The sequence below is a fragment of the Octopus sinensis genome, linkage group LG24 (assembly GCF_006345805.1).
Source record: "Octopus sinensis linkage group LG24, ASM634580v1, whole genome shotgun sequence".
Taxonomy (NCBI): Eukaryota; Metazoa; Mollusca; class Cephalopoda; order Octopoda; family Octopodidae; genus Octopus; species Octopus sinensis.
Window position 1 is genome coordinate 17,322,760 of NC_043020.1, and position 18,432 is coordinate 17,341,191.

The following is an 18,432-nucleotide window of genomic DNA, read 5'->3' on the forward strand; positions in this document are numbered from 1 at the left end:
AGGCGGTGCTCCAGCATAGCCACAGTCAAATGACTGGCACAAGTAAAAGAGTAAAAGAATAAAAAGAATAAACAAATGGGAAAAAAAGGCTCACCTTGACCCCAAGATCTTTCATGAGTTGAATCTCAAAATCAACAACATCATAGGGCAAACGGAACTCTGGAATCTCTGAAGAACTTGAAGAGAAACAGAAATTTGTTTAGCATCAAGCACTCCCTTTCATGAGTTAAGAATCAGCAAGAACAGCAGCAACAACAGCAATAGTTTCAAATTTTTGCACAAGGCCAGCAAATTCAGGGGAGGAGTTAAGTTGATTATATCAACCCCAGTGTTCAACTGTCACTTCTTTTATGACCCTATAATGAAAAGTAGGGTTGACCTCGGCAAATTCTAATCGTCCTCATTTAACATCCATTTTTCCATGCATGATTGGTTCAAATGGAATTTGTAGAGGTTGATTTTTCTACAGTTGGATACCCTTTCTGTCACCAACCCTCACCTGTTTCCAAACAAGATAGCATTTTCCTATGGTCTATGTTTCCCACAGAGGACTGAACATGAACAATTTCACTTGTTTGATGATGATGATGCCCATTTACAATTATAATGTGGTGTCATTAAAATATGCAACAAATAAAAGGGAGCCAAGAACAGATCCCTGTGGTACACCAGATGTCATCTCATAGGGTGAAGAGTGCTGTCCTAGAACTGTGACAACTTCTTTTCAGGGTTGATAAAATAAAGTATCAGTTGCGTACTGGGGTCAATGTAATCGACTTCACTGGATGCAGCTGTGCATTGTTAACTAGCTAGAGGAGATGTCCTCATGAGATTAAAAAATTGCAGTATAATCTGCTTGAACGGACAGCCATGTTAAAGTGTCTACAAATATTACTTGTCAGTACAACTACTTCATTGATCTAGAGAGATTTAAGAACTAATATTTTTGCTTTTTATACACACACACACATATATATATGTGTGTGTGTGTGTGTGTGTGTGTGTGTGTGTGGAGGTGCAATGGCCTAGTGGTTAGGGCAGTGGACTTGCATTTGTAGGATCACAGTTTCGATTCCCAGACCAGGCGTTGTGAGTGTTTATTGAGCAGAAACACCTAAAGCTCCAGAGGCTCTGGCAAGGGGTAGTGGTGAACCCTGCTGTACTCTTTTACCACTACTTTCTCTCACTCTTTCTTCCTGTTTCTGTTGTACCTGTATTTCAAAAGGCCAGCCTTGTCACACACTGTGTCACACTGAACGTCCCTGAGAACTATGTTAAGAGTACATGTGTCTGTGGAGTACTCAGCCACTTGCACATTAATTTCACGAGCAGGTTGTTCCATTGATTGAATCAAATGAAACCCTCATCGTCGTAACTGATGGAGTGCCACAATATGTGTCCGTGTATATAAATAGGGTAAAGACCCCCACAAATACAGACACTTGTATTACTCAGGTAGCTTTGCCGTGACAGTATATGTGACAAAGCTGGTCCTTTAAATCATAGATAAAGTCCATCTGACACAGGCTTCAGCACAGTTTCCATCTGCCCAGTTTCACTTACACAGTTTGAAGCATCTCAAAACTATGATTGAAGACACTTGCCAAGGTACCACACAAAGAGACTGAATCCAGTATTTGATGATTACAAAGCAAAATTCTTAATTGACCAGCAATGCTCGCACCCTGAATAATAGGAAGCATAGATCTCTAAAACATGTGATTCTAGAGATCCCTAAAATTCTAGACATCCCCAAAACACCCCTGTGATTCTACAGATCCCTAAAATGTTTCTGTGATTCTATAGATTCCTAAAACGTCCCTGTGATTCTAGACATCCCAAAAACACCCTGGTGATTCTACAGATCCCTAAAATGTTTGTGATTCTATAGATCCCTAAAACGTCCCTGTGATTCTAAACATCCCCAAACACCCCTGTGATTCTACAGATCCCTAAAATGTTTCCGTGATTTTAGACATCCCCCAAATTCCTCCATGATTCCACAGATCCCTAAAACGTCCCTGTGATTTTAGAGATCGCTAAAACATCCCTGTGATTCTAGAGATCCCTAAAATATCACTGTGATCAAGAAAATTAATAATTTACCTGAGACCTCCAACATACTTGTTCTTTTCAAAAATAGTTATGTCTGAATAACCAAGGCGAGCCAGGAAAGTGGCACAGCTAATACTGGCAGGCCCACAACCCAACAGGGCAATTTTGGCCCGATAGCTGTTTGGGAGATTCTCAAGTGGTGGCAAACTGGGATCATGAATTTGAGGGATCTTCATCTGTTTAAAGACCTGAGGGGAAAAAAACAACAAAAAAGAAAATAAATAATAAGAAAATATATTTTGTGACACAATAAATGAGGTAAGATCAATATTAAAGGTTAAGATGAAGGACTGAATATCAATAAGTCGTCGTCGTCGCCGTCGCCATCGCCGTCATCGTTTAACGTCCGTTTTCCATGTTAGCATGGGTTGGACGGTTCGACTGGGGTCTGGGAAGCCAGGAGGCTGCACCAGGCTCCAGTCTAATTTGGCAGTGTTTCTACAGCTGGATGCCCTTCCTAACGCCAACCACTCCATGAGTGTAATGGGTGCTTTTTACGTGCCACAGAGGAGGCTGGCAAATGTCCATGATCAGTTGGTGCTTTTTACGTGTTACCAACACGGATATCATAACTACAATTTCCATTTGATTTTTATTTTGATGTTGATGTTGATATACTTGACTCAACAGGTCTCTTCAAGCACAGCGGGGTCACTCTATGATCCAAGGTTAGCACAGCAGGCCGTCCTGCAAGCCATGAACTCACTTCAGCATATCTCAGGTCTCAGTCTTAAGTAATTTCCTCTGTGAGGCCCAACATCATTTCATACCCTTAATTTAAAATAAATAGTACAAAATGAAGCAAGAAATGAAAAGGTAATATTTATTCCCACTTGGAAATTTAGCATTCAGATTATTCTGCCAAATGTAATGCTTATATATTTACTTTGGTTTTAATTAATCAGGCATAATCTTGCAGTTTCAATATTTAAATGATATAACTTTAGTTTTAGAATGTGGGAAGAGGCAGTGTTGGTGATGACGAGGGCAGTGATGACAATGACAGAGGTGGTGGTGATGATGACGAAAGAGGTTGTAGTGATGACAACGACAGAGGTGGTGGTGATGACAATGACAGAGGTGATGGTGATGACGACGACAGAGGTGATGGTGATGACGACGACAGAGGTGATGGTGATGACGACGACAGAGGTGGTGGTGATGACGACGACAGAGGTGATGGTGATGACGACGACAGAGGTAGTGGTGATGACGACGACAGAGGTGATGGTGATGACGACGACAGAGTGGCGGTGATGACAACAACGGAGGTGGTGATAATGACAACGACAGAGGTGGTGGTGATGACAGGTGATGGTGATGCCAATAACAGAGTGGTGGTGATGATGATGACAGAGGCAGGGGTGATGATGATGACAGAGGTAGGGGTGATGAGAACAGAAGCAGGAGTGATGACAACAATGGAAGTGGTGATGATTGTAATAAGAGGTGGTGGTGATGACAGAAGTGGTGGTGATGATGATGATGATAATGAAAGAGATAGTGGTGATGATGCTGACGACAATGTAGATGGTGGTAGGGATGACAATGAAGGTGGTATTGACACTTAGTATGGAGAATTCCAGAGTAAAAATGTTTAATTTACCTCAACAGCAAACTGTTGCAAACCACCAATGTTGATGGGTCCTTCTTCAACAGCAGCCAAATTACAGCCTCCCACACAAAGGTCACTGGTAGGACATACCATTCCACATGTGAGGCCAAGAGGATTGTCTGAAAGTATAGCTTTTGCAGCACCATAATAGTTCTGAAATTTAGAAAATTTTAAAGGTATTTTTATTTACAGTTTAATGTTTTAAAATATTCAGAGACAAATGATAGTTTAATGGAAAACAGAGATGTGAAAAAAGTAATAAAAATAAACAAGGTTTGCACCAAACATCAGCTCATTATCACCAGTACCATCTTCCAGCAAAGCGACATATACCATCAGGTACAGTAGACCAGAGAGCGCCTTGAAGCTAAATCAAAACAAAAACAAAAAAAGGAAGTAAAACTCATTTACCTTGTTAGCAATGCTTGTGATGAAACTTTTGATATCCAACTGGGTGGGACAGCTTTTCTGACAGGGAGCATCAGCACATTTGAGGCATCTGGTTAGAGAGAATACAGAAAAAAGAAAAATCATGTAGAAATGACCGTGTGAGTGAGTTATTTTGTTCAGCCTATCTGAGTAAAATGCGTTTTACGGCCTGAGTAAATTTACTAAGTAGAAACTGTATTAAGGTTTATTGTGCATTATTTTTTATTGCACATAGCCTAATCAATAAGTATCCGGACTGTTTCTATAGTAACAAATCTAAAACACGCAGAGCGAAGCCACTTGGCATAGATTGACTCTGAACTCTGTTGTGCATGCGCACTAAGTTTTAACATTGTAGTTCACTTCCACTTTTTACAGCAGTGCTTGGAAGGAAGGTGTGTAGCATGTGATCATCACATTGACCATGACAGAGAAAGTTCAGCAGAGAATCTGCATCAAATTTTGCCAAAAGCTTGGTGATACCTGCTTAGAGGTGTATGTAAAGTTTTCAAGAAGTTTTCATCATTCTCAATACAATCAAGAAGATCTTGTATGTTTAGAACTTGAGTGTCTTTTTGGTCAGCTGAAAGCAGTTTTGGCACAAACTTGGCAGACACATCTTCGGTGATAATGGACTGAACTGAACTGTAACTAATCTGCACATCCTCTGATAACTCACAGATGGTGATTTGATGATTTCCCCTCACACACATCTGCAATGTCTTTCTCAGTTCTGCTGGTTGCGGGGCTCCCAAAACATTTGTCAATATTGACATTTTTTTGCCCAAACGTCTGAACCACTTGTACACTTGTGTGCAGCTCATACACTCTTCTCCATACACTTTCTGCAACTTTGGATATGCCTCTGAGCAGGAATTACCATGACAACTTTCTGTCATGGTCAATATGACGATCACATGCTATACATATTTCTTTACTACCCACAAGGGGCTAAACACAGAGAGGACAAACAAGGACATACAAACGGATTAAGTCGATTACATCGACCCCAGTGTGCAACTGGTACTTAATTTATCGACCCCGAAAGAATGAAAGGCAAAGTCGACCTCGGCGGAATTTGAACTCAGAACATAACGGCAGACGAAATACGGCTACGCATTTCGCCCGGCATGCTAACGTTTCTGCCAGCTTGCCGCCACATGCTATACAGCTTCTTTCAACCACTGCTGCAAACAGCAGAAGCGAACTAGGATGTCAAAACTTAGTGCGCATGCACAGCAGAGTTCAAGGTCAATCTGTACCAAGCAGCTTCACTCTGCATGCTTTAGCTTCGTTACTATAGCAACAATCCGGATACTTATTGATCAGACCATGTGTATCTTGATACCTTTTACAGTTCAACCACGTGCACGCATACACACGCATGCACACACACACACACACACACACACACACACACACACATGTATGTATGTATGAATGAATGATTTTTCTTTGAGTTCTATTTAAGGTCTTCTTGAGAAAGTTCAAGCCAGTTGTTAACAAAGCAACAAGACTATTTGACTTAACCCTTTCGTTACCAACCTGGCTGAAACCGGCTCTGGCTCTGTAGTTTAAATGTCTTGTTTTCATAACTTTTGAATTGAAATCTTCTACCAAACCTTTGTCACAATTTATGTTCCTAACGCTAGCTTAATGATAACTAAGTTATTTTACTAAATTCTTTGTTATATTTAAAGCAATTGAAAAAAACACAGAGTATCTCAAAATAAATACAGTAACGAAAGGGTTAAGAGAGTTCCTGGTCTTTGTAAATATGTAGTTGAGTTGGTATGTCAGTTGACCTGTTGATACATACATCCAAATGTATGCATTTATTCACGAGACAACAATGTCATTCAGCAACATCCTGAATGACCAAGCAGCCTTATCTAGGGAGAGCACCGCTTGCTCCACATGGAAAGGGTACTAGAAAAGGTGGCCTAGAGAAAGCTCGTCTCCTACACACACGGCAAACCGCAGCCAACGGGGATCTTCAAGGGGTTGAATATGCACAATTACAAACAGGAAAGTCTCCACACACCCTCCAAATGTTGTCAAGGGTTTGAAGATTGCACGTCGAAATATCAGAACCATTCTTGACTCAGGTGACAGAGGTCATCCAGAATGCCAATCTGCTCTCATTGCACATGAACTGTCCAGGCTAGATATTGACATCTCAGCCCTTAGTGAAGTCCAGCTCCCAAAGGAAGGCAGATTGAAAGAACATGGTGCTGGATACACCCTATATTGGTCAAGCAAACCTCCATCAGAAAGACGCCTTTCAGGTGTTTGTTTCATGATAAGAAACTCCATTGTCTCAAACCTGGAAACCCTACCAGATGTTCATACTGGCAGCACCATCTTGAGGCATAGGCACACTCCAAAAGGGGTTTTTGAACATCAAATGGTAACGAGGATCCAACTGAGCAAAGTAGGAATCAAAGGGGGCCGATAGGTGAAAAATGGTTGGGAACCACTGTTGCTTCTGATAGTACTTCGGTGCAGTGGAGTGGGACCTTTCTAGGCCTAGGTGAAAAGGGCACAGGAGAAAACTGTACCTCTTCATAGTACCTTGGTATATGTCTGTGAGTGAGTGAATATATATGTATGTATGTATATTTGTTGTGAGTGTGTGTATGCCTGTCTGGATGTTAGCATGTGTTTTGAATCTTGTGTGAGTGTGTAGGCTATGTATACATATCTATGTGTAAGCGTACATGTGTCTCAAAGCTGGAAACCCTACCAGATGGTCATTCTGACTGCATCACCTCCATGTGCCTCCCTCTGAAAAACAAGCAGCATGTCACGATCTTCAGTATTTACTCCCCAACCCCACAAGCAGATCCAGTAGACAAGGACAAGTTCTATTCAGACCTGTGCAGACTCCTCCAGGGAACCTCCACCAATGATATGGTCATAATCCCAGAGTTCAATGTCAGAGTGGGCCGAGATTCAGAAACCTGGAAAGGAGTCCTTGGAAAGCATGGGGTTGGGAACACCAATGACAACGGGTGACTCTTGCTTGAGTTTTGCACCAAACATCAGCTCATTATCACCAGTACCATCTTCCAGCAAAGAGACAATCTGAAAACAACCTAGATGCCTCTCCAATCAAAACACTGGTATCAACTAGACTACATCCTAGTGTGCTGTGACCAGTCTGACGTCATGCGCACTAGAGTGAAGCCAAGTGTAGAATGCCATGCTGACCATCGCCTGGTCTGTTGCAAATTCAAACCCCACTTCAAGCCCAAACCAACAAAACAGAGAGGACCGGTCAACAACAAGAAAATCAAAACTAGTGGTCAGCAGCTAAACGAAGTGAAAGTAAACTTCCAGGCAGGCCTACAGGCAAAGCTTGATCAATCCAATTGCTCCTCAGATCCCTCTTCAGAAATCCTATGGGAACAACTGAAAACCACCATCCTACAGACCTCTGCAGAAATCCTTGAAGAAAAAGAACAAGGATTGGTTTGACAGAAATGATGTTCTGATCCAGGAATTATTAAAGAAGAAGAGGTCTGCCCACCAAGCATACCTGGCACAATTGCCCTGTCCAGAGAAGAAAGCGGCTTTCTGCAGTGCAAACCCTATGAAGTTCAGAATGAGTAGGAGACCAACCTTGCACAGAGAACCCAGCTGTGCACTGACCCTGGTGACTACAGGGGGTTATGTTCTACAAAACTCTCAAGGCAGTTTATAGCCCAACACATCAAGTCTGGAACCCCTCACACAGCTCAGATGGTCAGGCACTTCTCACAGACACAACATCCATCCTCAACCGCTAGCCTGAATACTTTCAGGCCCTTTTCAATGCAAGCTGAGTTGTCCAGGAAAAATGCAATCCTCCACGTCCAGTAGCAACCAGTCAGAATGGAATTAGATGAGCCTCCAACCCTGGAAGAGACCGCAGTTGCCACAGGCCAGCTAAAGAGTAGAAATGCAGCAGAAGTCAATGGCATACCACCAGAGATATGGAAGCATGAGGGTTCTGTCATACATGCTAAATTCCATGAGCCACTCACTGCATGCTGAGAAGAGGGCAAGCTGCCACAAGATCTCCATGATGCTGTCATCATTACACTGTACAAAAAAAAGGAGAACAGTCAGACTGCTTGCCCCAGCATGGCCACAGTCTAATGACAAAAGCATAAAAGAATGAAAGGATTAAAACAAAATATCTGGTCGGCAGGGTTGTAAAAATAGGTTTAAATATAACATCACTAACCTTCCTGCTTCCCTGAGAGCAGCTCTTTCACTTAAGGTGGTGGGTTTGATGTCACTGAAGTCTTTGAAATAATTGTGGCATGACTACAAAAGGAAGAATATACAGATTACAATATATATATATCATCATCATCACCGTTTAACATTTGCTTTCCATGCTGGCACCAGTCTCCAATCTGATCTGGCAAGGTTTCTACAGCTGGATGCTCTTTCTAATACCAACCACTCCAAGAGTGTAGTGGGTGCTTTTTACATGCTTTATATATATATATATATATATATACTGTTGTGTCTGGGGAGAGTCATTCTCTTTTAGTACCTTATTATTTAACACACTCACTGGTAAAATTTCCACTTATTTCGTCTTTTTATTTTCCTAAAATTTTCGTTGCGTCTTGCAATCTTTTCAGTAGAGAGTCAAGACTATTGAAAAGGTTGCAAGATGCAACGAAAATTTTAGGAAAATAAAAAGACGAAATGAGTGGAAATTTTGCCGGTGAGTGTGTTAAATAATAAGGTACTAAAGGAGAATGACTCTCCCCAGACACAACAGAATATGCTTCAACACACGAACTCATATAAAGAATCTTGCAAACCAAATCCAAAAACGAAATATATATATATATATATATATCAATAATAATATAGGGTGAAACCAATTAATTTGGAATAATCATTAATTTCACCAAGTAGATTTCGGCATGTAAAAGCCCCATTCAAGGAAGGTTTAAGTAATACTAAGTAATTAAGGGTTTAGCAACGATTTGGCTCACCACACACCGAATTTAGAAATAGCAGTCAAAGAGTTTTGGCTATTCTTTCTACTTAGTAGAAAGAATTTCTAAATTCGGTGTGTGGTGAGGCAAATCGTTGCTAAACCCTTAATTACTTAGTATATATATATATATATATATCATATTTACATAAATGCATGCATGCATGCATACACACACACACACATACATACATACATACATACATGCATGTATTAACCGACTCAGTCCTGCATTACTTCAAGTTTCATAACTATAGATATATGAAAGTCATTACATGGCTTTGGGATGAAAGGGATGAAGAGAATAAATATAATTTCAAAGTGAGAACAAATGGGTGGTTGGGGGGGGGCTACACTGATTTTGCAGTTCACAGGTTGAAGTCGACAGGTAAGATGTGATTTCACATGGTGGACCAGACAACCTAGCAGTCAACAGTTTGTGGGGAGCAGGTAAGTTGATTACATCGACCTTAGTACTCAACTAGTACTTTATTTTATTCACCCTGAAAGGATGATAAACAAAATCAACTTCAGCAGAATTTGAACTCAGAACGGATGATTACTGCTAACCATTTTTTCCAGCATGCTAATGATTCTGCCAGCTTGCCACCTAACTGATAATAATAATGGTTTTAATTTTTGGCACAAGGCCAGCAATTTTGGTGAGGGAGGGGGTAAGTTGATAACATCGAACCCCAGTGTTTAACTGGTACTTATTTTATCGACCCTGAAAGGATAAAAGGCAAAGTCGACCTCGGCAGAATTTGAACTCAGAACACAAAGATGGGCAAAAGGCAGCCAAGCATTTTGTCCCATGTGCTAACGATTCTGTCAGCTCGCCACCTTGATAAATAATAATAATAATAATAATTTTTGTCAGTGAACAGGTCGCGGTCTTAAAGCGACAAAAATATTTTGACAAATTAAACTTAAATGTTGAAGTGAATCGAACAGTTTTTGTGTGTTTCTTAAACGGCTTACAAACACCTTCCACGCTGCAATTGTTTTCGTTTCAGCACACGATCTCAGATCAAGTCACTTGCTATGCAGGTACATCTCCGTAATAATAATAATAATAATAATAATAATAATAATCCTTTCAACTATAGGCACAAGTCCTGGAATTTTGGGAGAGGGGACTAGTCGATTACATCGACCCCAGTGTTTCACTGGTACTTAATTTATCGACCCTGAAAGGATAAAGGGCAAAGTTGACCTTGGAGGATTTTGAACTCAGAATGTAGCGATAGACAAAATATCACTAAGCATTTTGCCCAGCATGCAAATGATTCTGCCAGCTTGCCGCCTTCATAATAATAACAATAATAATAATAATAGCAATAACTACAGCAATAATGACAACAACAGCAACAATAACAATAATACGGGAACTCTTGAATTTCTTGAATTTCATGTGGTTAGCATACAACACACTCTGATGCACACATGCACATAGATATGTACACAAAGCCTACACACACAAGATTCAAAACACATGCTAACATCCAGACAGGCATATACACACTCACAACAAATATACATACATACACATATATTTATTCACTCACAGACATATACCAAGGTACATGTATGTGATAATGGGACCAGGGATCAGGAAAAGAGGAATGGTTCAACACATGTTCGAGCACTGGTGTCCCTACATAGGGAAAGGGAAGGACTCCCTTCGGTCATGAATGACCATGGGATTGCACCTTGAAAATTACCCTCTGAGGAACAAGTCTTGAAGACCAGCAGTTGCCCATGCACACCAGCCTCCCCTCTTCATACCATTGATGTTATCCAAGGGAAAGGCAAAGGTCATGATGTTGCAACTTATTTCTACACCTGAGTGAACCTGAGCAACATGAAATAAAGTGTCATGCTCAAGAACACAACACATAGCTCCAGCTGAGAATCAAACTCATTACCTCATGATTGTGAGCCTGGCACTCTAACCAGTGAGCCATGAGCCTTCACATGACCCTCACACATATACAGGAATGTAACAATAAGAATATTTCTGTTTTTAGTGGTCACCAGTGAAACAATTTGGTTGAGTTGAGTTGAATTGAATTGATATCAATGAATGCAAGAACACAAATTCTGTTATGTGTTCTACATACAAAACGTTTATAATATTGTTAAACTAAATAATGTATTACCATCATGATCTATGACAGAAGAACTTTTACACCAAGTTCGAAACAGTTCAACAATTTATGAAGTAAACTGTGCACTAGAAATGACTGTAGTGTGAGTGGTCTGTCTGGCAGTATGACAGGCATATGTCACCACTACTTGCTAGTGGCAAGAGAATTGCATTCATAGATTCTGTCGATGAAAAAGAAGTGCAAGAAACAGCTTGCTGATATGATCCTGTTTCACAGCAGTCCAAGTAGGCAGTTCCTTAATGATGTCACCAATAATTGAACATATAGCATGCATGTTGATGCAGTGATCTCTGCCAAAGATCTGACTGGTCAGTCATGTGTTAACATTATTAATCCCAATCAAAAATCCTGGTTGATGGACATAGCAATCCAGTTTCAATTCCTAGGTGCTTTTGGAATCACCAAATATTACTGCTAGAGACACATACATGTACCACCAACTGAAGAGACGAATACTGATGGATAAAGACACAGAAATCAGAGAGAACAGAAAGGAAGGGAGATAATAATCCTTATGTGACACATCTACAATGTATAGTTAAATACAAGATCATGTTGTCCTTAAGTGGAATATCTACAATCCATAGTTAAATATAAGATCCAGTTACTGACAGAAAACTCAAATTCAACTCACATTGCAATTTTTGTCGTCATTTCTCTTCCATAGTTTTTTCACTTTTTTGGTCTCAGTTGTTGCTTTCACATTGGCAAAACGAGGTGTCAATGGGTTTAATGACAATATATTCTGAAAGGAAAAAAAGAACAACATTACATAACCATCACTGTCACCACCACCGTCATCACCAGACTAAGTACTTATAGAGTATTTAGTCTCATTATTCAGCTCTCTGGTTTCAGATCTGACAATAATAACCATTTATATACTTGGGTCACTTTAATTGAATACATTCCTCACATAGAAAATTCTCATCATTGTCGTCATTTAATCATGAAATCTCAGAACTGTGCTCACCTAAGAGAATAAAAAGTTATCTTATTTTCACACCCGAACCTTTTAACATTTACATTATTCTGTCAAGCGTAATGCCTATTTATTCATACTGTTTTGAATTAATCATGCATTATTTTGTTGTTTAGGGTTTTCAATGATATGAATGTATATTTTTAGAATGACATACCATAAATCCTCGTATATAATCCGCATTTTCCCCCCAAAATTTAAAGGTCAAAATCCCTAGTGTGTACTATATATGAGGTTAAAAATGAAAAATATTTCCTAAGCAATGTCCAAGTTTCTATTTGCTGTCCAGCAATGTTTATTCAGACACATTTTGTGATGTCGGGCGCAAAAATACCTTAAGCTAAGTCTGAAAGCAATGAAGTCATAAAAGAATCATCCATGACTTGCAGTAAGCAACATTTATTAAAATAAAAGTATTCAGAACACAGAATAACATGTAACAAAAACAATTTGCAAACATATTTACATTCCCATATAACAGTTAAGAACATCACCATTATTGTATTACACACGCACGGAAGTGTTTGTTCGACTAGGTGCTGCTGGTTTAATTATGCACGATTTAAATTAGAGAAAGGGTGCGTATTATACACAAGTTGTATGTTTTTCAGAGGTACAGCTCCCTAAAAATCCCCTGCGTATTATACTCAAGGGCAGACTATACTCAAGGATTTACGGTAGTTGGATAAGTATGAGGGTCAGATTTGATTAGTTCAAACATAAAACAGGTTGAATATTTAGACTGGATATGGCCAGTTTAGATGCTAAAGGGTTAAATTAAATGCTTTCTTTAGGTAAGACAGCTTATCAATACTTTCCTTGGATGATAGCTTTGGTTCTTTCAGGAAATAGAGAGAAAAATCCAGCAATAAAGAGAGAGAAACAATGATAAAGAAACATTTTATAAATACTATCTTCTACTATAGCCTCAGGTCAACAAAGCCTTGTGAGTGGATTTTGTAGACGGAAGCTGAAAGAAACCCATTGTATATATTATACATGTGTGTGTGTCTTTACCAGTCCCCCACCACCACTGGAAAACTGGTGTTGGTGGGTTTACATCCCTGTAACTTCTTTGTATGACAAAAGAAACTAATAAGATAAGTTTCAGGTTTTAAAATATTAGAATAATAGGTAGTGGAGTTGATTAATTCAATTGAAAATTCTTCAAGGCATGGCCATAATCAAATGACTGAAACAAGTAAAAGAAAGATCTTCTGGGTTCAGTTTCACAGTGTAGCATCTTGGACAAGTCTCTTGCTCAAGCACACAACACACAACCCAGTCTAGAAATTGAACCTGACACTATAACCACTGAGCCATGCACCCTCATGTATGTGTATGTGTGTGTGTGCGCACGCACAACATCAAAATTCTTCCCTGTGTTTGTGAAACTTTTGTATTCTGCCGTAATGCCTCATTTCCACACACGCCAGCTTAATTCAATTCATCCTTAGTCGAAAGACACCTGTTGTTATGTCCTGTTATTATTTTTATTGTATTTATTATTGCATTTATATTTGTGTAACTTTGTCCCTTTTTCTGTCCTTGTTTTTGTATACATTTGCTTAGTTTTTCCTTGGGGATGGCCAGATTGGAGCAATCTCAAGAATAATCAGCTGAAATTGCAAGGATAATCTGGTGCTTGACTGAGGATAGAAATCTTCGAATGACCCATCCTTGTTTTCTTTGTATCGTCTATCTGGATGTTTTGTTGTCCCATTTTTGTATCACCTAGCTGGTCCGATGTTTTGCATTCTTCTCCCATTTTGTATTTTATATATATATATGTATATATATATATATATACAGCAAAAAGTTACACTACAAACAATAAGAAAAATGGAGAAGAGATGTTGGATATGATGAATATTTATTAGAAATATTTCCTCTTTTTGGACTCCTCAAAAAGTTTGAATTGTTCTACTTGAACTTATTGTTTCTCACACTTATATATATATATATGTATGTATGTATGTATATGTATATATATATATATGTACCATATATTTTGGGGTATAAGACAACCTTTCAGAGCCCAAAAATCACACCAAAATTGAGGGTTGTCTTATATAACAGGAACAAAAAGTGAACTTTACATCTTGTGGTGAATTTGTACAGAAAACTAGGCCTAATCTTAATTTAATACCGCCGACAGCCTCTGTGCAGTAACTACCGATGTAAGTACTTATATTTAAAACAATTGACATTAATATGCGACACTAATAATGTAATAGAACTGCCATCACCTAAAAATCTACAATCCACAGAAAAACTTTTTTTTCTCACTAAGATTACAAATTTTAATAAAAAGTATTACAAAACATGTTTCACTAAGATTATCAATTTTAATAAAAATAATACAAAAAATACCACACACACATTGTTATTTAGATATGTTTCAAACATTTAATCCTTCAAAATTGCTACAATCATCATCATCTGACCCAAAAAGTTCGTCAAGCAAATCATCATTTACTGTTTCATCGTAAGGGTCCCAGTTAGAATCTAGTGAGTCTACCGGTTTCATCTTCACTCTCATACAGCATATCATCCTCCATGCCATCCCTTGCATTAGAGACACCGCATTTTTTGAATGATCTCACTATACTTTCTTTCTTCACATTTCTCCATGCCTTTATAACAAACTCACACAAAACATCCACTGAAGCAGCACGCATAGCTCTGCCTTTTGTAAAAGATTTCTCTCTATGCAGCATCCAATTGCTCCATTCCTCTCTCACATTATCTTTAACCCTTTCGTTACCAACCCGGCTGAAACCAGCTCTGGCTCTTTAGTACAAATGTCTGGTTTTCAAAAGTTCTGAATTAAAACCTTCCACCAAACCTTAGTCATAATTTATGTCCCTAACTCTAGCTTAATGATAACAATGTTATTTTACTTAATTCTTTGTTATATTTAAAATAATTGGAAGAAACACTGAGCATCTCAAAATAAATTCAGTAACGAAAGGGTTAAATGGTTTGTTTAGACTGACATCTAGTGGCTGCAGTAAAGAGGTCAGAATGCCAGGTGTAACTGCAATATCAGTATCATTTTGTGGTAATCTGGCCTTAGTGTTCTCTGTTATGTGGCTCTGAAACATATCCCAAACCAATAGACTTCTTTCCTTTTTTATCCCAACTGGACGTATGCTCCAAATATTTTCTATCCACAATTTTATGCCATTCTCATCCATCTATCTTTTTTCATGAAAACGAAGAAATACACCAGAAGGAAAATTCATTTTAGGCTTAGTTTTTTGCTGAAAAATTACCATGGGTTTCAGTTTCATTCCGTTAGCCATGCACTTAATACGACCTTAAACCTTGTCTTTTCAAGACCCGTGCCTCTAACATGCATGGTTTTGGCACCTTTCATATCAACTATTCTATCACCCATCATGTCAAAGTTTAATGGGGTCTCATCCATATTTCCGATACATGACATACGAAACTGATGACTTTGCCTCATCCCAATAATAAATCGATGAAAATTGGTAACTTTATGACCAAGGTCACTCGGTAGCTTTTGAGCGATTTTAGTTTTTTGTTGTATCACAAGATTCTTTCTATTCATGAAACGACTGCACCAGCCTATTGTTGCTTTAAAGTCCTGGCTTTTGCCCATTTCAATGCATATGATCTTATTTTATTTCGTGTTACTACGTATCTATCTTGTCTCAGTTCAAGTACTCACTTGCAAACAGGATATGCGACTCTGGCCAACGAGTGCTTCTTCTTTTCATTGCACATTTCAGTTTTGACATGTTTCTTGAATTATCTTCATTCTTTCTCCAATCTCTTACCACCTTCTCAGTCATATCAAATGTTCTCACGGCAGCACAGTCGTTAGATGCCTTGGCAACTTCGATAACTCTCAGTTTAAAACTTACTTCGTATTTTCGTTGTTTATTTGGCGGCTCCATGGGTAGTTTGGTAGTTTGAGTATAAGAAATATTTGAGAATTGCATCTGGTTGGTAGTAGAGTCAAGAACAGATTGAATCAGAGAGAAAAAGAAGTGAAAACTACCACTGTAGTTGAAGCGCCTTAAGAAGAAGAAGAAGAAGAAGAAGCTGAAGAAGAAGCTGAAGAAGAAGAAGAAGAAGAAGCTGTTTGTTGATATAATGATCTCATCAGTCGTCAGCTGCTTTGAACATTTCAAATAGTTCAGCCACATAAACACGTCTTTGTTTATGATGTTACAATCGACAGCATTAAAGAATGTGTGTCATCATTTTGTACAAATTTACATTAATGCTATATATTGTTTCATGTCTTAACTTTCAAGGATACAGCAAGTAAAATAACATTTCTAATAATATCGTCTTTAATTAATATCTGGTATTTTATATGATATGGTAACTTTTACACTGTCGCTTAGGCTATCCTTAAACTTAGGCAAGCTTTGTATTTTAAGGTCGTCTTATACCTATTCCTTTATTACCCACAAGGGGCTAAACACAGAGAGGACAAACAAGGACAGACAAACGGATTAAGTTGATTTTATCGACCCCAGTGCGTAACTGGTACTTATTTAATCGACCCCGAAAGGATGAAAGGCAAAGTCGACCTCGGCGGAATTTGAACTCAGAATGTAGTGGCAGACAAATTACGGCTGCGCATTTCGCCATATATATAGTTAATCTAAACATGAACAAAGAGAAAACACAACAGCACGAAAACATGGAACAAGTATAGTGTTATTGGACGCTCAGGAAAGGAAAGAAAGAAGGAGGATTTAACGTTTCGAGTGGAGCTCTTCGTCAGAAACATAGAAAAAGGAAAGGTCCAAGGAAGGAAAGACGGAGAAAGAAAATCGCCGATACACACACAGTCACACACATTATCATCATCATCGTTTAGCGTCCGCTTTCCATGCTGGCATGGGTTGGACAGTTCAACTGGGGTCTGGGAAGCCAGAAGGCTGCACCAGGCCCAGTCTGATCTGGCAATGTTTCTACGGCTGGATGCCCTTCCTAACGCCAACCACTCCATGATTGTAGTGGGTGCATTTTATGTGCCAGACGAGGCCGGCAAACGGCCACGATCGGATGGTGCTTTTTACGTGCCACCGGCACGGATATATATATATATATATATAACCCGTGCTAGCGCGGAAAACGGACGTTAAACGATGATGATGATGATGATGATGATATATATATATATATATATAGAGAGAGATAACCAACCACATTGTATTCCAGCTATGTTATGTATGTAGATGTTTTATTTTGAATGAGAAAAGCCATGCATACAGGTTAAAATTCTTGGTCAAATATGTTATTTGCAGAGTATTTATTAAAACAAAGGCTGGAATTAATGGAATTTATGATCAGTTATAATAAAAACAATTTTACATTAATCTCATGGGTTACTCTATACTTTTGTAGAGACAAATTTATCATTTTTATACAAGGATGTTGTTGACAGTGACTTTGAAGTATATGTAGGGGCAGGGAAGGTAAAATGAGTAACTTCTGATTTCTTGCTATTTTCTTCCTACCTGTTTGAAATTGTTGTATTGCAAGCACTGCATCATTTTTTGTACTGCTGCATCTTGTTTAGGAGTAAAAATTGGTCAGCATAGTTGTTGTTATTGTTGAAGTTGAGAGAGTCCAGAACAATCAAGTGACAAGTCCTCTTTTTTCAAGAAATCTTTCCTCAACTTTGACCCAATTGTAATTGAGGTTGCTAATAAAATATCTGGTTAATTTTTGGTGCTTAACAATTAAGATTCTTTTCTCCATTGGATTCCAAGACAATTTACTTTTCTGCATTTATGTCTAATTTGATAATTTTTAAGTTTCAAAAAATGATGTCTAAAATGGGGTAAAATGAGTAATGCCTAATTTCAATAATTTCTTGTCTTTAACTGCACAGTGAGTAAATATATCACAAAGAGGACACTCCAGCAGATCATGAAGAAGCTACAGAGAATATATTATGCCTAGTTTCTTTTATTAGGTTGTCCCAAAAGTTCGTAAACACTTGCGAAAATTGAATTTTTACTCGCCAAGTACTAACAAAAACAACAAAAATTATTCCTCAAAATAAAGACCATTATTTTCCAAGACTTTCTACGAACTTTTGGGACAACCTTATATTTAG

General features: G+C 38.5%; 1 protein-coding gene across 1 annotated transcript in view; it reads right to left on the bottom strand.

Moving 5' to 3' along the window:
• Positions 1-18,432, bottom strand: part of LOC115223777 (dihydropyrimidine dehydrogenase [NADP(+)]) — a 62,687-nt gene that overhangs the window by 30,805 nt on the left and 13,450 nt on the right. Inside the window, exons 2-7 of the mRNA XM_029794445.2 lie at positions 11,970-12,080; positions 8,391-8,473; positions 4,142-4,229; positions 3,722-3,883; positions 2,107-2,303; positions 95-176 (exon numbers count right to left, since the gene is read on the bottom strand). Of these exons, the coding sequence (XP_029650305.1) occupies positions 95-176; positions 2,107-2,303; positions 3,722-3,883; positions 4,142-4,229; positions 8,391-8,473; positions 11,970-12,080 (723 nt within the window). The remainder of the gene's footprint in view (positions 1-94; positions 177-2,106; positions 2,304-3,721; positions 3,884-4,141; positions 4,230-8,390; positions 8,474-11,969; positions 12,081-18,432) is intronic.